The sequence below is a fragment of the Aquarana catesbeiana genome, linkage group LG02 (assembly GCF_042186555.1).
Source record: "Aquarana catesbeiana isolate 2022-GZ linkage group LG02, ASM4218655v1, whole genome shotgun sequence".
In the NCBI taxonomy this organism is placed as follows: Eukaryota; Metazoa; Chordata; class Amphibia; order Anura; family Ranidae; genus Aquarana; species Aquarana catesbeiana.
Genome location: NC_133325.1, coordinates 701,656,812 through 701,681,665, shown reverse-complemented (window position 1 = coordinate 701,681,665; position 24,854 = coordinate 701,656,812). Strand labels below are relative to the sequence as shown.

Here is a 24,854-nt window from a genome sequence, read left to right as displayed (position 1 = left end):
CTTCTACTTAAGGCTAGGGCTGGGAGATTTTCTTAAAAAAAAAAAATCTTCGATTCTCTTAAAAAAAAAAAACTCGATATCACGATTCGAATTTTTTTTTTTTGGAAACCGTGCCGGTCACGAGGCGCTGCGGGCATGAGCCTTTAGGCGAGGCCGCGGCTTCGGCCTAGTCCGCGGCGTCCGGCCTGGCGGACTAGGCCGAAGCCGCGGCCTCACCTAAAAACTCCTTGCCCGCAGCTCTTCAGGCCCGGCGCGGTGTCCGCGCCAGTCCGGAGGCGCTGCGGGCATGAGTTTTTAGGCGAGGCCGCGGCTTCGGCCTAGTCCGCGGCGTCCGGCCGTAGCCGCGGACTAGGCCGAAGCCGCGGCCTCGCCTAAAAACTCATGCCCGCAGCGCCTCGGGACCGGCACGGTGAAAAAAAAAAAAAAATCTAAAAAAATCGATTTGCTTAAATTTTGAATCGATTTGACCTCTCAACTCGGTTCAAGATTTAAATCGATTTTTTCCCAGCCCTACTTAAGGCCCCTTTCACACGTGCGGACCGTATGGCCGTACTTCATCCATCCGTTTTTGGATGAAATATGGACATACATGTAGAAGTCGACCGATATGGGTTTTTCTCTGGCCGATGCCAAAGCCGATATTTAGAAATCGCGGTGGCCGATGGCCGATATATGATGCCGATTTTTTTGGGCCGATATATTAGGCCGATTTTTTTTTTTTTTTTTTTCCCTTCATCTCATAAAATCTAACAGTTAGACGCCTTTCACACTGGGGCGTTTTTCAGGCGCTTTTGGGCTAAAAATAGTGCCTGTAAAATGGCTCCCCTGCAGTCTGTGTGAAAGCCCGAGTGCTTTCACACTGAGGCGATGCGCTGGCAGGATGTTAAAAAAAAGTCCTGCAAGCGGCATCTTTAGAGCGGTGTATACCCCTCCTCCACCACTCCACGCCCATTGAAATGAATGCGCACCACTGCCGAAGCGCCTACAAAGCGTTTCGGCAGCAGCGCTTCAGGGGCGCATTTAACCCCTTCTTCGGCCGCTAGCTGGGTTATAAGTGCCCCGCTAGCAGCCGAATAGCGCCGCTAAAATGACGGTAAAGCGCCGCTAAAATTAACAGCGTTTTACCGTCAACGCCTGCCCGCTCTAGTGTGAAAGCAGCCTTAAGTAATAAGTGATACAGAAAATGTTTTATATTTAAATATTTATTAAACAAAACAAACCTCTAATCAGTTCACTTGTATGTAGAATTTAGATTAAAAAAAAATAACTATATCTTAAATATTAAATACACAAAAACAGGTAATCAAAACTTTTGGACGAAAAAAAATGGGCTAACTTTACTGCTTTTTTTTTTTTTTTTTTTATTTCATTAGTGTATTTTTTTTTTTAAAAATTGCGTTTGAAAGACCGCTGCGCAAATACCGTGTGACATAAAATATTGCAACAACCGCTATTTTATTCCCTAGGGTCTCTGCTAAAAAATATATATATATAATGTTTGGGGGTTCTAAGTGATTTTCTAGCAGAAAATACAGGATTTTTACTTGTAAGCAACAAGTGTCAGAAAAGATTTAGGCCTCTTTCACACGGGGCAGATCAGTCATGATCCGCCCCGTGAATATCCGCTTGCTCAGCGGGGATCGCTCCGCCGATCCCCGCTGAGCAGGAAGATGACAGGTGCATCGCTGCACACTGTGCAGCGACGGACCTGTCAGAGCGCCGCTCTCCCCTATGGGGGGATCGGATGATGACGGTCCGTAGTGTCCGTCGTCATCCGATCCGATCCGAAAACGGAGGAAAAAGTAGGTTTTTCCTCCGTTACACTTTTCGGATCGGAGCGGGTCGGATGTCAGCGGACATGTCACCGCTGACATCCGACGCTCCATAGGGATGACTGTATGTCCGTTTTTCATCCGAAAACGGATGGATGAAAAACGGACATACGGATCATCCGTGTGAAAGAGGCCTTAGTCTTTAAATGGTTAAACTGAAAACTTCTCCACAGAGTTCAGTCCATTGATAAAAGAACCTGAAAGAGATACAAATGTATCTTCTTATCAGACTTGGCAGGCTGCCCAGAGGAGGAGAGAAGATAACTTCACACAACTTGCAATTGACTTCTATTACAGAAGTCATTTGCAAGTCCCGCTGAATCGGCTTTTTTTATCAGCACAATCGGCCGATGCCGATTAAGTAAAAAAAGCCAAATATCGGCCGATATATCGGTCGACCTCTACATACATGCATCCCTATTAGATAGCGGGTGTCAGCGGATGAACATCCGCTGACACCCGATATCATCCGGCCCCGCTATTGTCCAATTCTGCAGACGGAGGAAAATCATATTTTTCTATCTGTCTGCAAAGCGGAGCAGATGAACACGGACAGACGGTCTGTGTTCATCCGATCCCCCATAGGGCAGAGTGGAGATCTGACAGTGTGCAGGGACCGCCCTGTCATTCGCCGGCTCAGCTGGGATCAATGGAGCGATCCCCGCTGAGCAAGCGGATGTTCACGGGTCAGATCAACACGGATCCGCACGTGTGAAAGGGGCCTAAAAGTGGAGTTCCACCCAAATGTGCAAGCTCTGCTTATCTGCTTCCACCCCCCCCCCAATGCCACATTTGGCACCTTTCGTGGGGAGGGGGTAGCGGATACCTGTCGAAAACAGATATCCACTCCCACTTCTGTGTAAGAGTGCCATGACAACCTACATCATTTGGGGGGCCTCCTCCTTCTCTCCCCCCCCAACACTGCCTTCTGGGACACACACACAGGTCCCAGAAGACAGCCAGAAAGCGCAGCGTGACTTGCGCATGTGCAGTGGGAAACAGGCTGTGAAGCCATAAGGCTTCACTTCCTGTTTCTCTTAGTAAGGATGCCGGCGCCTGTACTCGGAGCAGATGGATGGGTTAGCTTTGGGTGCCGGCATCTCGGGCTCCCTGGACAGGTAAAGTGTCCATATATTAAAAGTCAGCAACTACACTATTTGCAGCTGCTGTCTTAAATTTTTTTTCTCCCCCAGGTTGGAACTGCGCTTTAATTCATTCTATGGATCTGCAATTTCCACACTTTCCCTGCTGCTTTTTAAAGATTAATCACCAGTCATCAGATCACCAGACACTGGGACAAGGATCTAACATGACACAAAGCCCTACACCAAGATGGCGGCTTACTCACAGGGACATTTGTAGATCAAGGCATTGTAAGTCAATAATATGGAAAAGATCATCTGCAGGAGGACATTGGGGAATTCTGGTGACTACTCCTTTGCCCCCTGGTTGTCTTTTTTTTTTTTGTTTGTTTTTTAGCACAGCCTTCACAGTTCAGGTCTTCTAACACACCCAACTGTATTGCTCTTCACAAGCATATCACTTACAAATCAAGCCTTGGGCTACATACAAGGTTATATATTCGTAGTCGTATCAAACTACTAAAATCTCATAACGCCTATTTCTCTCTCTATCACTAGTTCAGGATATTCTGAGACTCATTCCATTTAAAGTATATGCCTGTGACATTATATCATGAGACTAATCTAACAATTGCCAATCTCCTGCAGTACAACTAAAGAGTGATATTTTCAGTCTCTGAGATACTGACATTAAATACGAGCTTGTGTGGCTTCTGAGGCTGGGTCACCTTTTACAAGCAGGCTATTGTTTAAACAGACACTTTGCTATATTTAGACTGATAATGCATTAGGTGTGGTATGACACACTGGTAAAATATATGCGGAAGCGATGAAAACCATCCCTCTATGTTACAGGAGATTTCCTATTGCCTCTCAACAAGGTCCATGTACATTGGCCATTTTATGCCCTACACATTCCAAATGAGAACTTGTGTACTCTAAGCACACTCCTTGTAAAGTTAATGTGATATTGAACCCTAAGTGTTTAATGCACCTTCAGCAGCTGATTTCATCACTTACTGAGTAAGCACCTTCTTTATCTTTTAATCCTTGCCTATGATCCAGTTTAATCTGGTGCCGTTACCATTACCCCAGGTTTCCTGTACAAGAGTGGCTCCTTTTTCTTGCAGCCTCTTATGTAGCCACCCTTGCATGCAGAGACTAGAGTTGTGTCTCCCAACACTGTGCGCATTAATTAAAAGGGAGTTGTAAAGGCAGAAGGTTTTTCATCTTAATGCATTCTATGCATTAAGATAAAAGAACCTTGCGTGGAACAGCCACCCCAGCACCCCCCTAATTACTTACCTGAGCCCCATCTCTGTCCAGCGATGTCCACGAATGTCTAAACCATCTGGGACACTCCTCCTGATTGGCTGAGCAACAGCAGTGGCGCCATTGGCTCCCGCATCTGTCAAAGTCTGTCAGCCAATCAGGGGACAGAGGGGCGGGGCTCCGTGTCTGAATGGTGCCCCCATAGGAAGCTGTCGATTGTGGGGGCACTCGATAAGAGGGAGGGGCCAGAAGCAGCAAAGAGGGACCTGAGAAGAGGAGGATCCGGGCTGCTCTGTGCAAAACCAACTGCACAGAGGTGGTAAGCTCAACATGTTTGTTATTTTTTTTATTTAAAAGACTTTACAATGACTTTAACCACTTAAGGACCGGAAGGATTTGCCCCCTTAATGACCAGGCCATTTTTTTGCGATAAAGCACTGCGTTACTTTAACTGACAATTGCACGGTCGTGCGATGCCATACCCAAATAAAATTGATGTCCTTTATTTTCCACAAATAGAGATTTCTTTTGGTGGTATTTGAACACCGCTGCGGTTTTTATTTTTTGCGCTACAAACAAAAAAAAAAAAGACCAAAAATTTTGAAAAAAAAAAAAAAAAAAACACTATTACTTTCTGCTATAAAGCATACCCAATAAAAAAAAAATTGTTTGCGCAAAAGTTATAGCATGTACAAAATACTAGTAATGGCAGTGATCAGTGATTTTTAGCGGGATTGAGACATTGCGGGGGACAGATTGAACACTTGACACGTTTTTGGGACTAGTGACATTACTATAGTGATCAGTGCTAAAAATATGCACTGATCACTGTATAAATGAAATGACACTGGCAGGTAAGGGGTTAACATCAGGAATGATCAAGGGATTAATTGTGTTCCCATAGTGTGTTTACTAACTGTATGGGGGATGTTCTGACTGGGACAACACAGCAGGAAGACAAGATCCTGTGTCATCCCATCAGAACAAAGATCTGCCTTGTTTACTTTGGCAGATCCCTTTGGCAGACCCCTTGGACCCCTGGGGACACCACCTCAGGGATATGGATGAGGTGCTTCGTGCTGCACGGCTACAGAAGGACCTTGCTTTCCAAAACACCAAACTCCTAATTTTTCCCCGACTACTCGGTGGAGACACAAAAGCTGGGGCGATCGTTCGATCAAGTCAAGGCGGCTATGCACACCCGAGGTATTCGTTTTAGTGTCTTCCTCCCAGCCCGGCTGAGGGTCCAAAATGGAGAAACTACAAGACTTCATCGCCGGACCCGCTGATTGGCTCCCCCCCCCCGCTGGCCAATGGGCGCACGCGCCCACACAGGCTAGTGCACGAAGCAACGTAGACCTACGGCAATTCACACATTCCGCGGCGGGTGGTTAATAGACACACAGCCCCATAACCTAGGATGGTAGGGCACTCCCCTGCTCCTCCCTCCTCCAGATGAAGTTTACATCAGCTTCTTATCAGTTTTTTTACATCCACTACCAATGCAAAAACAGATGCAAAAAATTGACCGTTTGTCCGTTTACATTAGTTTTTCGTCCAATACGTTTTGTTAACGGAACAAAATAGGGCTTTAATCCAGTTCAAAAAACAGATGTTGACGGATGCGGATGTAAATGGATGATCATCCGTTTACATTCGTTTTTCCATAGAGATGCATCGATGGCCATTTTTCATTCATCAACGGACGGATGAAAAACGGACAAAGGGTCCGCATGTGTAAAAGGGGCCTTAGTGGCTTTGTGGGAGGGATGGCCCATAAACACTGGTTGTCTTGATAGGGGAAACTCAAGCAATTTTCTTTCCTGCAACCTGTAGTTGCAGGAAAGAAAAACTGCATCATCTATGGCTAGCCTGAGTTATTGGGCATACAAATAGTTTTTCCATTTGCTAATGAGAATCAATAAACTGATTAGTGTGACCCGTTTCAAAAACAGTCAGTTCTGTGCTTTGTGAAACCCTTCCTGGTTGCCAGCGATTGTACTGGGTAATGAAATTTGATCTGGAAGGCACGCAAAATCTTCTGTCAGGAGTCTGAAGTTCACACTAATCTAACAAGTAAAGAACTGGTTTAAAACAAACAGCCTGTTTAAAGTGACATGTCATGAAAGAAACATATGGGGCTGCCATTGCTGGCCTTCCTCTGAAAATGCTAGATGCCTTTGCATCAGTGATGTCAGTATGTTTCAGTCAGGGGCCTGTAATAAGAATTCTGTAAATTAGAGTCAGAACTCATTATGGTGCGAATGCCTCAAGCATTTTTACAGCCATCATAAATAATTACCATAATGTATATAACATGATTACCTATAATCGTCAGCACCATCTAGTGGCCTTAGTTCATTATTTTCCTGATTGAGGTATTTCAGGAACATACAGAATAAATACAGTAGATGGACCTGATGATCATACATAAAAAACATAGTGGACACATTATAGTGAGTATTCATGACAGGTGTGCAAATTTTTGAGGCATTTTTTAAAAAAAGTATTCATTTATAAATAGAACCCTTGGGCACCTTTCACACATGTGGACCGTCTGTCTGTTTTTCATCCATCTGTTGACGGATGAAAAATGGATATCAATGCATCTCAATAGAAAAACGGATGTAAATGGGCGATCAATCATTTACATCCATTTTTTTGGAACAGATCAAAGCCCTATTTTTCTTCTGTTAAAAAAATGGATCGGATGAAAAATGGATGTAAAAACGGACAAACGGTCTGTTTTTGCATGAAAAAAATGGCTCCAGGACTCATGTGGTTAAGGACACTTGGGATCCTTCAACACGGGCGCCTCCGTCTTGCTGATTCCGCTTGTTCAGCGGAGGATCGCTTTGCTGATCCCCGCTGAGCAGGTGGATGACAGGTCCTGTGCGCTCCGCTGTGCAAAGCAGACACGGACACAGTCTCACTCTCCTTAATGGGAGAGATGGAAATGTCCATTTCCATCCAATCCTATCCGCCAGACAGATGGAAAATAGGACCACCATCAATCTGGATTTTGCAGGCAGGATCGGATCGGATGACGGTGAGTGTCAGCAGACATGGGTAAACTTCATCCGTTTTTTACTTTGAAAAAACATGACTGAACTGATCAAATGAACGGTCTGCATGCGTGAAAGGGGCCTTAGAGTTCAGCAATGGCAACCTTCAATAACCTCTCAGGAGTCATTTTTAAAAATCAGGATTAGTTATCTAGTTACTGTACCAGTTTTCAAATGCTCCCCCCAGCATCCGTAAGCCAAATCTTGTGTACGGAAATGCCGAAGTCTGGAACCGTGTCCATTAGCAATCAACCAATATCGTTTTTTTGGTGCTGATACGATACCGATATTTCGGCCACCTCTCCTGCCGATAGCCAATTAAAAAAAAAAATTTTGCACTGTCATTTTAAATTTTTTTTGTTTTTTATCACTGTTATTGCTGTTACAAGGAATGTAAACATCCCTTGTGTCAGTAAAAGGCATTAACAGGTACTCTTTATGGAGAGATCGGGGGTCTAGAAGACCTCAAACCCCTCTGGACTTCAAAGTATTCAAAACGTCAAGATCGGCGTTTTTGAATACTTTATTTTTTAAAACTGGCTCCTTTAAGATGCCAGTAATCTGGGTAGTGATGTCATGACATTGCTTCCGGATTACTAGATTCGAGACTCGGACGCAGCATCAACTTTGTTCGGGTCTTCGACCAGCCGGCGGACGTGCCGACTGGTTTCTTGGGCCTCCCGGTGGGATGGGAGAGCTGGGCGAGCGGCGGAAGGTGGTGGGAAGGGGGGGGTTGTCCCCTCCCGCTGCTTGTAATAACAGCCAAGCGGCTGCTGAGCCACATCGGTTGTTATTACAATAAAGTCGACCATCCGCTCTAAAGAACGGTACCCCAGTAAAACCCCTTGAAGCAATATTGGTAATATCGGTCAGTTTTTTGACCGATACTTCTAAAAAAGTAAATATCGTCTGCTAGTAATCGGTCAATCCCTAGTGTCCATAGTGCTACTTAGGCACGCCTGGTGGCCATGGCTCCTTACTAATACCTCTTCCAAGATTGCCGATGAGTAATCCTGATGAAGGAGCATGCATGCTCCGAACACACACACCATCCCGCTCCCCCTGACACCCGGATGTGACGTCAGCGGCTTCTCCAGAGTGAACCCGTGTTCCAGGAAGCGTTGGGAGCCAAAAGCTCAGCCTAGACTAGAGGCACCTCTCACCACACCGCATTACATCCTCCCCTAGAGCGGATGAACACTTTATACCTAGCCACATGCCCTGACATCTCTGTAATCCTGTGAGTTTTGTTCATCTTTTTGGAATAAATATACTTTATTGCTGCTCGTTCTTCTGGTTTCATTTCTGCAGAGTGCCTTCTAGCTCTTTCTTGAGCCTGCAGCCGTCCAAAGCCAGCAGCACACCTCAGACACTCTGTTTTATGATTGAACTTTTATTTAAAGTGGATGTAAACCCTCACATACACCCAGTGAAGTGAACAACCTCAGATGATACACAGGGATGAAACAAATCTCCCTACATAACTTTTACATGTATATATGCTGTCTTTATCTGTATATATTCTTTAGAAAGTGCTCTTCGTGTTAAAGTTTCTCTCTTCCTGGTCACCACTGGGAGTGGAGTATTGGCATACAGACAAGACAGCTGATTGGAGGAAAGGCAAACACACACCCTCTCCGCATAGGCAAAAGGAAGAAAGGAATGTGCAGAGCTCTGCTCTTAGACGGCAAGCTGAATGCTAATTTATAGCAACCTCCCCGACACAAACTTATATCTCCCATCTTGGAGGATGTGTGAGAAGTTATCAGGCTGATAACAGAAGAACGGAGCAAGAGACAGCTACGGGACATAGGGCTTTGAAGAGAGATAAGAAAACACTGCAGATATATGTGCCCAGCTCAAATTTAATGAATCAGGTTTACATCCACTTTAAAAAGTTTGATTGTCCATGCCCTTTCCCACCAGCAAACAGTGCACCAATGATTGTTTGTCTTTTAACGGTCACACTTTCAGCTAATATATAAATCGACATTTTTAACTTACAATTCCATGATTTAAGTTGATATATATTAGGGGTGCAACGGATCTTCAGCCATCCGTGATCCGAATGGTTCACCCTGTTCGGATCAGCACACATGCGCTCCGCGGAGCGCGTCTCTCCCTCGGGCATAGGAAAGGGCGCGGCTTCGGCCTAGCTCCGGCCATCTTGGTACACCCGGTGGCACGCGCTCACGTCATCACCCCTCAACACTAAACACTAGTCTAATAATCTTCCTTCCCAATTCCTATACTGTATATACAGAGGGGGAGTCTGTGGATATTACAAAAGTGGGGGAGATGTGGATATTACAGTGGGGGGGGGGGATGTGGATATTACAGTGGGGGGGGATGTGGATATTACAGTGGGGGGGGGAGATGTGGATATTACAGTGGGGGGGGGAGATGTGGATATTACAGTGGGGGGGATGTGGATATTACAGTGGGGGGGATGTGGATATTACAGGTGGGGGGGGATGTGGATATTACAGTGGGGGGGGATGTGGATATTACAGTGGGGGGGGGGGGGATGTGGATATTACAGTGGGAGGGGGGGGGGGATGTGGATATTACAGTGGGAGGGGGGGGGATGTGGATATTACAGTGGGAGGGGGGGGGGGAGATGTGGATATTACAGCGGGAGGGGGGGGGAGATGTGGATATTACAGTGGGGGGGGGGGGAGATGTGGATATTACAGTGGGAGGGGGGGGGGAGATGTGGATATTACAGTGGGGGGGGGGGAGATGTGGATATTACAGTGGGAGGGGGGGGAGATGTGGATATTACAGTGGGAGGGGGGGGAGATGTGGATATTACAGTGGGAGTGGGGGGAGATGTGGATATTACAGTGGAGGGGGGAGATGTGGATATTACATTGGGAGGGGGGATGCGGATATTACATTGGGAGGGGGGATGCGGATATTACATTGGGAGGGGGGATGCGGATATTACAGCGGGGGGGGGAGAGATGCGGATATTACAGCGGGGGGGGGAGATGCGGATATTACAGCGGGGGGGGAGATGCGGATATTACAGCGGGGGGGGGAGATGCGGATATTACAGCGGGGGGGGGAGATGCGGATATTACAGCGGGGGGGGAGATGTGGATATTACAGCGGGGGGGGATGTGGATATTACAGCGGGGGGGTGTGGATATTACAGCGGGGGGGGGGATGTGGATATTACAGCGGGGGGGGTGTGGATATTACAGCGGGGGGGGGATGTGGATAGTACAGCGGGGGGGGGGGATGTGGATATTACAGCGGGGGGGGGGGATGTGGATATTACAGTTGGCGGGGAGATGTGGGTATTTCAACAGTGGGGCAGATTGTGGAATATTACAGTGGGGGGAGATGACGTGGATATTACAGTGGGGGGAGATGACGCGGATATTACAGGGGGGGGAGATGACGCGGATATTACAGTGGGGGAGATGACGCGGATATTACAGTGGGGGGAGATGACGCGGATATTACAGTGGGGGAGATGACGTGGATATTACAGTGGGGGGAGATGACGTGGATATTACAGTGGGGGGAGATGACGTGGATATTACAGTGGGGAGATGACGGGATATTACAGTGGGGGAGATGACGTGGATATTACAGCGGGGGGGAGATACGTGGATATTACAGCGGGGGGGAGATGACGTGGATATTACAGCGGGGGGAGATGACGTGGATATTACAGCGGGGGAGATGACGTGGATATTACAGCGGGGGGAGATGACGTGGATATTACAGCGGGGGGAGATGACGTGGCTATTACAGCGGGGGGAGATGACGTGGATATTACAGCGGGGGGAGATGACGTGGATATTACAGCGGGGGGAGATTTTTTTTTTTGTTGATCCGAACCGTGAGTTTTTTATCCGTTGCACCCCTAATATATATAGATACAGGCAGTCCCCGGGTTACAAACAAGATAGGGACTGTAGGTTTGTTCTTAAGTTGAATCTGTTTGTAATTTGGAACAGGTACATTTTTTAAGTGTAGCTCCAGCCAAAAAATCTATTTTTAAGCTTTTTGGATAACATAGGGAAGGGTTATCACCCCTGTAACATTTGTTTTGCTGTTTGTGCCCATGTTCAGAAGATTTCACCTCACTTTCTGTCCCAATGACAATTGGATTTTGAAATTTTGGGCTGTTAGGGAAACATGGACGGGTGATAAAGTATCAGTGGAGGCACCTTTTTCCCATATTAACTCTTTCAGGAGAGAATTTCCCTTCCTAGGGGTAAATTTCCTTTCACTTCCTGTTTTCTCCCTCCGTTTGTAAGTCGGATGTTTGTAAGTAGGGGACTGCCTGTATGTATATTCTTCCTATAGTAGCTAGCTTCATATTAAAGAATGTAGACAGCATCCATGCTAAACAACTTTTAATATAAAATTCAAATGACTTGGTCATTAGAAAATTATGGGGGTTGCCTTTGCTGGCCCGCTTTTAAAATCAATAATTCCCTGCTTGTGTCTTGCTTTTGTAACTTCAACACAAATGTCCCAGTGGGAGGGATTCCTCTATTCGCCACACTTGTGTGGATAAAGGAATGAAAAAAAAACACCAAAAAACAAATCTATGGCCAGCCTAAGGCCTCACTCACACTGGACGTTATAAAAATGCCAGCAGCGCAAGTTATAGAATGGGTTTTTACAGCGTTTTTTTAGATTTTTGTTAAAATTATACTCCCACAAAAGCTTATGGCTCAAAAAACATTGATAAACGCAGAATAGCCGTGTTTTTCAGCATTTTTAAGCTTTTTTCAGAGTTAGAGCGCTTTTACAGCTGAAAAGCTCCTCTCAAAACCCACTAATTCTGGGGGGGGGGGTTCCAGCTAGAAAACGCCCCTGCCAAAAACTGCTGATAATAGCCTGTGTGCATGGACACATATGATTACATGATTGGGGGGTTTATTGGCTGCAGAAAAAAATGCCTGAAGCCAAAAACAGCTGCTGTAAAAAAATGTTGGGCTTAGATGAGCTTTACGTATATAGGAATTATTAGACAGAAACAAACTCTGACAATAGAAGTAACATTGTCATCTTGTAACTGCTCACACACCTATTTACAGGCAGATGTGTTAACACTTACAGAAAACTGCAGAAACCCTCACACTGACCCTATTCTATTGTCATGGTCGATGGAAAGAAAAGCATTGAAGTATCACATTTCTGAAACACGGAAAGACCTGCGCTACTAAACAACTTATTGTTCTGATTTTAAATGGGTGTTAGGATGCCATAGCTATGGCTAATTTGCGTTTAGAAGAAAAGTGTGTACTTTCCATTCACAAACAACTGCCAAAGAAGTCAGACAGGTCTGATTCGGAAACTAAAATCTCAAGTTGAGTTTTCATACATTTCACCTAATGGAGAATGCAGCAGGAGGACCTGGAGACTTCCTTAGTTGTGGGGTGGGTTCGATTGGAAGTTGAGGACAGAGCAGAACGGATTATCTGTTCTGATTAAAGTGGCACTCTAATAAAAAAACCTACCATTGAGTTATTCTTTAGATCAGGGTTTCGCAACCAGGGTTCCATGGAACTGTGGGGTTCCTCAGAGGTTGTTAGGGGTTCCTTGAGAAATGAACAATTTCTGCCTCTTGGATAAGTTCCCACTGAAACCATTGATCTTTTTAGGTATTTGATCATTCGCATAAATTGATTCTAAAAAAGGAAAGATTTTTTTTTTTTTTTAATAACAAACATGGGATATTTACCTGCTCTGTGCAATGGTTTTAGTCATAGTGCAGCCTCAACTCTTTTCTTTTTGGGTCCCCCGCCGGTGCTCCTTTGCTGTGTGAGCCAATGAAGAGGCTCCCATTGCTGTGTGAGCCAATGAAGAGGCTCCCATTGCTGTGTGAGCCAATGAAGAGGCTCCCATTGCTGTGTGAGCCAATGAAGAGGCTCCCATTGCTGTGTGAGCCAATGAAGAGGCTCCCATTGCTGTGTGAGCCAATGAAGAGGCTCCCATTGCTGTGTGAGCCAATGAAGAGGCTCCCATTGCTGTGTGAGCCAATGAAGAGAGGGAGAGAGAGACCCGGGAGAGCCGCTGCTCTCATACACATTGCTGGATCAAGATGGGGCTCAGGTAATTATAAGGGGGGCTGAAGGGGGAGTGGAACCCAGAAGGTTTTTTTTTTTTAACTTAATGCATAGAATGAATTAAGGTCAAACACCTTGAGCCTTTACAACCACTATAATCAACTTCTGTTTCATTTTATCTCAATATAATTGAGGTCTGAAAAAAAACAGGAGATTTTCCTAATAGCTATGCCTATAGGGTGGCCCCATGGTCTTGCAAGGTCTCCCTGCAGCTACTCCTTATGCGCACACTCCCAGTACTACAGCTGTATGTGAATGCTAAGGCCCCTTTCACACTTGTGTGACTTGTCCTGCGACTTGGGACTGTAAAGTCGCATGACAAGTCATTCCCCATGATTTCCAATAGTAACCATTCATATATGTACGACTTCCAAGTCGAGCTGACTTCAAAGTAGTCCCTGTACTACTTTGGTCCGACTTTCCTGCGAGCTGAGGTCCACAGACCTCAAGTTTACTCAGGGATTCCCTGAAATCGCAGCAAAATCGCGCAGCTTTTAGGTCCTGGCAGTGTAAAAGGGGCCTAACAGACACATTTAGGCTGCATTCACACCTGGGCGTAGCATTTTCAGGCAGAAAGTCACGCGGTTTTTGTACAGGTCAAAAGGTCACCAATATAAAAAGAAGAAAAACGCCCAAATTGAACTACAAAAAAAAGAACCAGTACTTTTTTGAGTTTCAAGCGATTGGCTTCTGGCGTTTTGGAGTGGAGATGTGAATCATCTCCATAGAGAATAATTGATTTTTTTTTCCCCCTCCAGCGCTTTGTAGCTTCAGGCTTCAAGCTACAAAATGCTCAGGTGTGAATGGGGCCTTAGCCTCATCTGTAAATTGCAGTGCCGTTCTGCCCACCAGTTCTTAGACTGACAGCTTGCTTTGTGTGATATGCACAGTGCTCTCTGACCAGAAGTTTGTTGAAGCAGCATGAATCTCTTTTCAAAACAGTAAGAAAAACTTGAAGGTGCAGCTATTCAAATGGATTTAGAAAGAAGTAAAAAAAATAGTTTGGGGTTCAAACATAAGCCATGTTTGTAATGCACTTGGGGTAGATATCGGAGGTGTCTACTTCACCCTACAGTCTGCTGTGGGTAAGAAGTAACAAGAACTACCTAGCACTCACACCCGCCTTCTCTAACATAAAGACGGCCACCTAACCAATGAAAATTAGGAACTCCATACCAAAAGCTGGCAACAGAATCATGACCTGGTAGATGTCATCAATATGTTTTCTATAAAATTACTTTATTGCTGATAAACAATGTTTATTATAGAAACAAAAAAAAAATAAAAAAATAAACTAAAAAACAGCTGATCATCGCGTGAACCAGGAAGTGCCATGACAGGGAGAGCCGATTGGTGGCTCTCCCTGTCGGGGGGGGGAGTCCTGTGCTGATAATCAGCACATTGATTATCAGCACAGCTCCCTCAATTGTGCAAATCACCTGTAAATCAGTGCCAAGCAGTGTCCCAACAATAAAGTGTGCCAGTGCCCACCACAATGCCAATCAGTGCTCAGCAGTAACACCTGTCAGTAATCTCTCAGTACCACATCATCAGTGCTGCCCGTCAGAGCCGCCCATCAGTGCCCTTCAAATTCTACATATCAGTGCCCGCCAGTGAAGGGGAAAACAAAATTTTATGACAAAAACTAAGAAAAACTTTTTTTTTTTTCCAAAATTTTGGTCTTTTTTAGTTTGTTTAGCAAAAAATAAAAACCATAGAGGTGATAAAATACCACCAAAAGAAAGCTCTATTTGTGGGAAGAAAATGCTAAAAATTTAGTTTGGTACAGTGTTACATGACCGCGCAATTGTCAAAGTATGACAGCGCTGAAAGCTGAAAATTGTCCTGGGCAGGAATGGCCGAAAGTGCCTGGTATTGAAGTGGTTAAAAAAGTGATTTTTTTTTTTTTTTTTAAATCATTGATTTTTATCCACCCTGGTATCCAAGAAGTAGAGATGATCTCCAGTAACCTCCAAACTCATCCTTAACCTGAACCATGTTGTCTTGGACTCCAATGAGCTGTGGGTTGGGTCACTCCTTATGTGAGCTGCAGGGAAGGTGAATAGCGCATCCTGCAGATTATTGGAGCGCAAAAAAGCAGGAACTTGGATTAGAGATGAGTTCAGAGGACCCCGGAGCTCAGGCATATTCATATTCTAGTCAGAACCCCACCAGGAAGCAGTCACTGCACACAGCCAATCTTAGGGGGCATTTCCCACTCCCACACATGTACAAGGAGCGTGGATAAGTGCACCTGCAGGGTGGGGATTGCCAAGTTCATACATGCTTTGTTCTCTGAAGAGCGATCAGTGTTTAGATTGCTCTTCAGACATTTGACAGGTGGTGAGGAGACGTTATACTTTCTCCTCTATGCCTGCATTAACCCCCCTGCCAGACTACTGTGCCACAACCGCATGCATTGTGTGCAGTTGCAGGGCAGCCCTATTCACTTGAATGGGTCGGGTTCAGTGGGCAGTAGTGCCAGTGGGTATAATTACTGTTGCGTCCATACAGCAAACTACCATGACCGCAGCATCGCCTTCCTAGCTAAATGAGGAGCAGTTGAAAGGCAAATAAAAAGGTGGCTCAACTGTGGAGTTTTACCGCTGCCCCAACCATAAGTGTAAATGAGCCCTAATGACTAGCGGTGTGCAGTGACAGCTTCCTGGAGGGACTAGGATACAAACACACCAAAGTTCATCCCTCATCCCTACCAGGGAGGCCGCCGACAACGCCGGACGTCATTCTCACCTAGGAGAGGATTCTGGAAGTGTGGGGGAGGGAGGTTGTTCCACCCAAAAGTGGAACTTATGCTGATTTGTCTCCTCCCCCCTCTCCGGAGCCACATTTGGCACCTTTCCGGGGGAGGGAAACCTGTCTGACCACTTCCGGGAGTCCGGGCCGCAGCGCATGGCGTCAGCAGCTCGACTCCCTCCTCCTTCTCTCCACCGCAGGGCCAGTAGGAGAGCGCAGCGGTGCCTTGCGCATGCACATTAGGGACTTGGCGTGAAGCTGTAAAGGTACACAGCCGGGTTCCCTTACCCACACTGGCGGCGGCGGCAGCACCCGACAGCTGATGGAAACATCAGCTGTGTTGCCGACATCGCTGGACTACAGGACAGGTAAGTGTCCTATTATTTTCACCCTGGAAAAAAAAAAAAAAAAAAAGTAAGTCAGCAGCTATAAATACTGTAACTGGTGACTTTTAATAAAAGACACTTTCCAGCCCAGGAATCCAGCGCTGTCCTCATCAGGGCCGGTTCTTCACTGGACTTTGGGTCCCCAGCATGTTTACTGTGTGAAGTTGGCTATGACTCTATGTGAGCCACAAAGTGCTCCATGAATGGTCCTCCAGCCTCCTGGGACCTGTGATGTGTCCCAGGAGGTTGCGAGCCCCAGGAGGACAGAGACTTTTGATGGGATGGCAAACCTTGGCACCCCAGATGTTTTGGAACTACATTTCCCATGATGCCATCGTTCGCAATCACTGTCCTAGGGGATTCTAGCAGATGTGGCAGCGGGTACCTGCCAGAAATGGGTATCCTAGAAAAAGGGAGGAGGATGAGTTGGACTTCTCTAAGGCTTGATTCACATATATTGTGTGCGGGACATCGCATTCATTCGTAGTGCCCAAATCGCACCGCATCCACACAAAAAAAAGGTGTGGGACCCTTCCCTGGAATCGGATTCCGTTCAATTCTCACCCAGAAGTTCAGCCCCCCTTCTCCTTCCCCAGCTGCCGGGTCATCCACAAGCTGTAAAGCCCCAAGGCTTCACTGCCAGTTTCCTTTACCCGAGATGGCAGCACCCAAGAGCGGATTAAAAAAAAAAAAACACGGCTCAGGTGAGGACACCGCGGGATCCCTGGACAGGTAAGTGCCCTAATATTAAGTCAGCAGCTACAGGATTTGTAGCTTTTGAATTTAATTTTTTTTTCAGAAGGAGCCTGGAGCTCCTCTTTAAGTTGAAGTCCTGCTTGATAGGGGAACTCTGATCAGCAAATATTCTCTCAATCCATCCGTCATGTGTAATCTTCCTGAATCTCGGGTGTGCTTCGTGTATTTCTCCCAGATATGTGCAGTCATCCCGTGTGAAAACTTTGGGGGTCATTTACTAAAACTGGAGAGTGCAAAATCTGGTGCAGCTCTGCATAGTAACCAATCAGCTTCCAGGTTTTATTGTCAAAGCTAAAATTGAACAAGCTGAAGCTAGAAGCTGATAGGCTACCATGCACAGCTGCAACAGATTCTAAATGCTCCAGAGGTAATAAATCTCCCTGTTTGCCTCCTCCAATAAGGTCCGGTCACTGCTGCACTCTGGTCTCATCTCCGCCCCCTCCTGTAGTTTTTATGTAGTGGGCGGGGTCTGCTGGGTCCCTCCCATGGCACTGCTAACTGCGCAGGCTATATACAGAACACTGATGATGTCCATGCTACTTTTACAAGGCAATATCTGGGTTTGCTAAGGCATTCTGTGCAAATCCATGGTAACTATTGAGGAATATTTGTGCAGAAAGGTACCCGGAGTTTATCATAAAAAACAAAAAACAAAGAAACAAACAATAAAAAAAAATACTACATATTAAAATGAATAATAAAATTATATATATATATATATATATATATATATATACACACATATACACACACACACACACACACACACACATACATATACACACACGTATACATAAGTGTGGTTATTTTTAAATTCCATGGTGACTATTGAGGAATATTTGTGCAGAAAGGTACCTGGAGTTTATCATTAAACAAAGACAAAAAACAAAACAAAGAAACAATCATGAAAAAATAAAAATAAAATAATAAATAGAATAATATAAAAAATAAGTGTGATTATTTATTTTTAAATTCCATGGTGACTATTGAGGTATATTTGTACATGAAGGTACCTGGAGTTTATCATAAAATAAAATAAATTAAAAAAATAAATACAAAATAATAGAACAAAAATACAATAAAATAAGACAAAACAACAAATAAAAAATAAGTGTGATTAATAATTCAAAATAAACAAAACATAAGAAAAGAAGTGTGCCATTGTGAGATGAGGGGGTAGGGGGGCTATGATGGGGGGGGTAGGGGCAATGATGACGGGGGTAGGAGGGCAATGATGGGGGGTAGGGGGGGCAATGATGGGGGGGTAGGAGGGCAATGATGGGGGGGTAGGGGGGGGCAATGATGGGGGGGTAGGGGGGGGCAATGATGAGGGGGTAGGGGGGGGCAATGATGAGGGGGTAGGGGGGGCAATGATGGGGGGGGTAGGGGGGGCAATGATTGGGGCGGTAGGGGGGCAATGATGAGGGGGGTAGGGGGGGCAATGATGGGGGGGGCAATGATGGGGGGGGCAATGATGAGGGGGTGGGGGGGCAATGATGAGGGGGTAGGGGGGGCAATGATGAGGGGGTAGGAGGGCAATGATGGGGGGGTCCTGTACTGACTCCCCCCACCCATAGAGAGCTCCTCTCTCCCTCATAGGATGTGGTGACAGGAGTGGGGCCCGCGTCACACCTCAGTACTATAGAAGTATAGTAATCACAGGTCCTCTTCCTCCACAGAGAAGGGCTGACCATGCCGGTCCCCGGGGATGGGGGTCCCGCTTACCTTTCCTGCGGAAGAAGGACATGGCGCCGGGCGGACGTGTGGCAGTCAATCAGCACATTGCTGGGCGCCCCGGCTCCCTCCTTCCAGCACACGGGATGCCGGGGACCCGCTCACCGACCCCCGCTGGCCGCACACACCCCGGCTTTCCTAACATGAATGACACTTCCTCCTTCCTGCACACTCAGCTCCAGCCTCCGCCATACTGTACACAGCCCGCGACCTTCCGGGGAACGCACGGCCTGCTGGGTAATCCCCCGGAGCCGCGGCTGAAGCCCGGCCGGCCATCTTCGTTTGGGGTAACCCGGTGCCCGTTCCTGGGGAATAACCAGAAGAAGTCCCCGTCCTCACGGCTGCCGTTATAGGAAGTCCTGAACAAAGAAGACTTGTTTCCTCTGTTATTAACCACGTACTGCCCTTGTTTCTGAAATAAAAATTGTGGCTGTTCGTATTTTTTTTTATTTGCAACCACAAAGTTTATGGACTTATATAACTATATAGAAGTTCTCTTATTGTGTTATTTATCTTTTCACATCTCTTTCTATTCAATTTTTGGATTCACTATTATCAGTGATTGTGTATTTTCATGTTTAGCACTGCACTTTTTATATTTATAGTTTTTCTCCTGTAGTGCTGTCTGCTTTTGTTATATACTTTGAACACTAAGCACGGTTGCTCTACCATTCACTAAGCAACTGTCCTTACCTGTCTCCATGGTAACAGTGGCTATGATGATGTCACAGTGCAGCCGTTATTTTTGTTTGTTTATCAGAGCAGAGCAGGCACAGTCACTGTCTTTACCTGTCTCCATGGTAACAGTGGCTAGGATGACGTCATAGTGCAGCCGTTATTTTTTTTGCTTATCAGAGCAGAGCAGGCACAGTTAGTGTACACTAGAAGCTTGAAGAGTGCAGACACAAATTTCTGAGCTCCCACCTTTTACACTTAATTATATGATACGATTGTATTATAGATTGTGAACACAACAGTTCAGAAGAGAAGAGGTTTTCCTAATAATTCTGAAGTTTATTTTTCATTGTATTATATATAATAATAAATACAATGACCTGGAGGAGAGAGGAGGTTGCAGACAAGGGAGGCAAATTTCTGCGAAAGAGGCGCAGAGAGGAGGATGAAATGAACTCTCCAGAGAGAGGAGAGGTTCTGAGGAAGAGGCGCAGAGTGGAGGATGAAATGAACTCTCCAGAGAGAGGAGAGGTTCTGAGGAAGAGGAGCAGAGAGGAGGATGAAAGTAACTCTCCAGAGAGAGGAGAGGTTCTGAGGAAGAGGCGCAGAGTGGAGGATGAAATGAACTCTCCAGAGAGAGGAGAGGTTCTGAGGAAGAGGTGCAGAGAGGAGGATGAAAGTAACTCTCCAGAGAGAGGAGAGGTTCTGAGGAAGAGGCGCAGAGTGGAGGATGAAATGAACTCTCCAGAGAGAGGAGAGGTTCTGAGGAAGAGGCGCAGAGAGGAGGATGAAAGTAACTCTCCAGAGAGAGGAGAGGTTCTGAGGAAGAGGCGCAGAGTGGTGGATGAAATGAACTCTCCAGAGAGAGGAGAGGTTCTGAGGAAGAGGCGCAGAGAGGAGGATGAAAGTAACTCTCCAGAGAGAGAAGAGGTTCTGAGGAAGAGGCGCAGAGAGGAGGTTGAAATGAACTCTCCAGAGAGAGGAGAGGTTCTGAGGAAGAGGCGCAGAGAGGAGGTTGAAATGAACTCTCCAGAGAGAGGAGAGGTTCCGAGGAAGAGGCGCAGAGAGGAGGATGAAAGTAACTCATCAGAGAGAGGAGAGGTTCTAAGGAAGAGGAGCAGAGAGGAGGATGAAAGTAACTCATCAGAGAGAGGAGAGGTTCTGAGGAAGAGGAGCAGAGAGGAGGATGAAAGTAACTCTCCAGAGAAAAAAGATGAGGTTTCAAGGCAGAGCAGACCAGGCAGCCTTAAAGGGATTCTAAATTTGATCAAGGACTCGAAGGAAGATGAGAAATCATGGAATCTTTTAGAGATTTTGGAGATGAAAGGAAGCAGAAAAAAGGAAGCAGGTAAGAAAAAGCCAAAGACGCACTAAGCAGTTAATAAAATATTACGGTGGAATTTCATATAGTACATAGGTGGGGAAAAAGGGCCTCATAGGTGTACATCTACAGTGTGAGATCTAAGGCACTGCTGCCTCTAGCTGCAGGTCTTACCAGATTTTGAGGGAAATCTAATGATGTCATTACTTTAAAGGACATATTTGTAATTTGCAAATAATAGGTTTTAGTATGGGTTCCACGAGATTTGAAGATTATTTTAGGGGTTCCTCTGAGGTAAAAAGGTTGAGAACGGCTGATCGACATGGAAATATATATGATCAGTTTGTCCCAATGTTGGAGAATCCCTCTTTGTACTGTACGTATGGTACATATATTAGAACATGGGGTTAGCCCTGTTTGCTCATTACATATGGAGGCTCTGCTTCCTACTTACTAATTCTCTGTAATGACTGAGCTTTACTATCGCTCTCCAAGGGTCACCACACGCATTACAATCCAACCCTACAATCCTTGTACAATTTAGATTTACCAAAAGTCTATATTGTGATGAACTACCTTATCTATACAATTAATTTGTATCCAATCAGGGAGGCCCTGGAACTATATTATTGTTGGTAGACCTAATCGATCAGATTGTAATGTGTGGTGAGCTTCAGAGCAAGTCTATGGGTCAGGTCTGTTGTATTTGAAATCAGTAGACTTTTTAAGGAGTTTTTCTCAGCATTTTTTGTTAGAACAGACCAAGAGACTTGCTCTAATTTGGAGTTCATCATTAAGCTGAAGTTTAACTGTATGCAAAAAAAAAAACAAATGATCAGTTCTAGGTGAAATCATCCCTGTTATGTCCACTGCACTCTAGTTTAGCAGTCCTCTCTGTTCTAAAGGTTTCAGTTTCAATAGAAATACAGTAAGTAGAGGAATATGACTTGTATGGGGATGAGGTAATAAAATTGTTTTCTTTTTCTTTCACTAGAAGTTAACTGGACAACATCAGACCACAGAGCGGAACACATATGGGCCCCAACAGAACATGTACCAGGTATCCTGGGTCCAGAGAGCTTCATCTTCCATAAAGTTCTTGGAGAAGGAGGATTTGGAATAGTAAGTGACCAAAGATTAGTGCTTAGATCTCATAAACACAAGGGGGGGGGGGGGGGTTCTGCACATAATATGACCGTTCTTAAAGCGGGGTTCCACTCAAATTTTTAACTTCATCTTACCCCCTTCAGTTAATTGCATAGATGTTCAAATGCTGCACGAAAAATTTTTTTATCGCTGTAATTACCTTTATATTGTACTTTATTGTGGCTTTTCCTGTCTCTCCTCCCATGGGAGTAGGCGTGTTTATTGCCTTTCCCCGGCGCCGCACTGTCTCCTGGGAGCTTAGTGTCAGGCTTCCCAAGATTCAGTGCGGGAACAATGATCATGCGTGTGAACAAGCTGTGAATGAACAGCATTCACCGCATCCAGGAAATCAATGCTTGTGGGCTTCACATGCCCACAAGCAAGATGGAAACAGCCAGCATCACATTTTTTAAGTTATTCTTCAGTATGAAAACAGACAGAGGTGGAAATATTACACCCAAACTGTGAGTATTATTTTGGGATTAGCAAAGTGTCTCAATGACCTAAAAAAAAAAAAAAAAAAGATTGGTCGCCGGACTCCCGCTTTAAGGAAGACTATGTGACGGGTGCAGCATAAACATGTACACTCAGCTCAGCTTTTAGGGGAAGGGGGAATGAAGCACTGAGCGAGTGGGGCTGTACGCTCTTATACAGCTCACAGTTTAAAGCTGAACTCTGGGATATAAGAAAACTTTACATTTGTAGTGGGTCCCCCTCTGCAGTAGAAGGGTTAAGTACTCATTTTTCCTAGAGGGGGATGATGAATCAGGCAATATCTTTAGCCTGTCCTAGGCAGACGGCACTCTGCTCTGCTTTCCAATGACCCTCGGCGTCCTCCCATACAATGCAGGACTGCTGATTCTGCACTATATGGTATGATGCTGGAAAGCTATGACCGGTCAGGCAGTGAAGGGAAGAGGCCTCAGGATAAGCGGACATGCAGCGTGGAGAAAGCCTACAGGTAGTGAGGAATAAGGTAAGTATATTACCATATTCATCATCCCCTAGGCACAATGAGCAGGTAACCCTTGCAGCGAGGAGGGGGACTGCATGGTTCAGCTTTAATGCAGAGGGTCAGATTGTGCCCATCAGTGCAGCAACCAATCAGAATCCACCTTGTACAAATCTAGCTTCTATAGAGTGAACTCTGATTGGTCACTCTCGGTTATAGTGCCTGCTGTGTTGAATAAGGCAGAGGGTAGCTATTTTTGATAAGTAGAGGACACTTAAGCTGGCAATACATGGATCGAAATTCAGCTCTACTGTATGTATGGGCCGGCTGATTGCTGGCAATACATGGATCGAAATTTTGATCTACTGTATGTATGGGCCGGCTGATTGTACATAAGTCAATCTATCAATTGACTTAAGTACAACCAGCCTTTTGGGTTTTTAGTGAACAATTAGTGCAGTTGGCTGTAAACGGCAAAACACTAATCATTGTGTTCTGGCAGTGGGGAAGTCTACTTGTTATAGAACACAATAACGCAGTGGGATGGATTCCCCACCAACACGGATTGTGTTGATGGGGTGAATCAAGCAATTTTTTTGCAAAGAAAATTGCATAATATATGGCCTGCCTTCAGGCAGTCGGTTATATATTGACAAATGGCAAAGCCAGCAGGATAGAAGAAAGGGAGAAAAGAAAGATAATTGAGAATATCTGGTATTGATGTTAACTCTAGGGCACATGGAAAAGATTATGTACTAATTGTTTCTCTCTTATAGGTGGTGTTGGCAACCCATCGTAATACCAACATACTGGTGGCAATTAAGGTCGTCAGAAAGGATTATATGATTTTACACCCATCCGACATCCTCATCGAACGCCAAGTCATGGAGATGGTTGGGAACAACTCTTTCTTCACCCACACCTACGCCACATTCGAAACAGAAGTAAGTGTGTTTTTGGAAATGTTAAAAATACAGAAATATCAAATGAATGACATATGTAATATATAGCAGCCCCAACATTGCTTTATGGCATCTGCATGTTCGCTTTTAAAGGTGAACTCTTGTGATTAAGGCAAACCGATGTTGCTGAGTCAGTGACCTCCCTTTTTCTCTGCTGGAGTCAAAGAATTGAGCTTGGTCACCTGCCCTATCCCTAACCACCTGATAGGACGGTGCTGCACCACATGATAACTGTCATACTGCATTAGGCAGCGCTCTACAATGCAGTGTAGACTGACTGACTGACACTGATATCTGTCCCTTTCCTAGACTGAATTCTGTTGCAAGGAAGGGGACAGTAATACAGAAACAGCCTTGGGTAATTTTACTAGCAGTATTTAAGAAATAGATTCACTGAATATATCACTGGAACCATGTAATGATTTACAGTATATATGCCTGGAGTTCACAGGCCTGAACTTATATCTGTACAAGGATGGAGATAGATAGATAGATAGATAGATAGATAGATAGATAGATAGATAGATAGATAGATTTATATAGATAGGTAGCTGTAGATATATATATATATATATATATATATATATATATATATATATATATATATATATATATGTGTGTTTGGATGGATGGAGATAGATAGAAAGGTAGATATCCGTAGATGTCATGCAGCGTTTTTTGGTAGAGAATTATAACATGTTATTTTCATTTGGACCTTCTAACCTGTCTGTCTTTTCCCTTCTCTAGGGTCATTTATTCTACGTAATGGAGTTTCTGAGAGGAGGAGATCTTTGGAATTGGTTGTCCATCAAGGGTACA

General features: G+C 45.1%; 1 protein-coding gene across 1 annotated transcript in view; it reads right to left on the bottom strand.

Annotated features, from left to right (window-relative positions):
* Positions 1-19,306, bottom strand: part of AKAP10 (A-kinase anchoring protein 10) — a 64,502-nt gene extending 45,196 nt beyond the window's left edge. Inside the window, exon 1 of the mRNA XM_073616920.1 lies at positions 18,971-19,306. Within this exon, the coding sequence (XP_073473021.1) occupies positions 18,971-18,992 (22 nt within the window). The 5' untranslated portion in view covers positions 18,993-19,306. The remainder of the gene's footprint in view (positions 1-18,970) is intronic.
* Between the last annotated feature and the right edge of the window lie 5,548 nt (positions 19,307-24,854).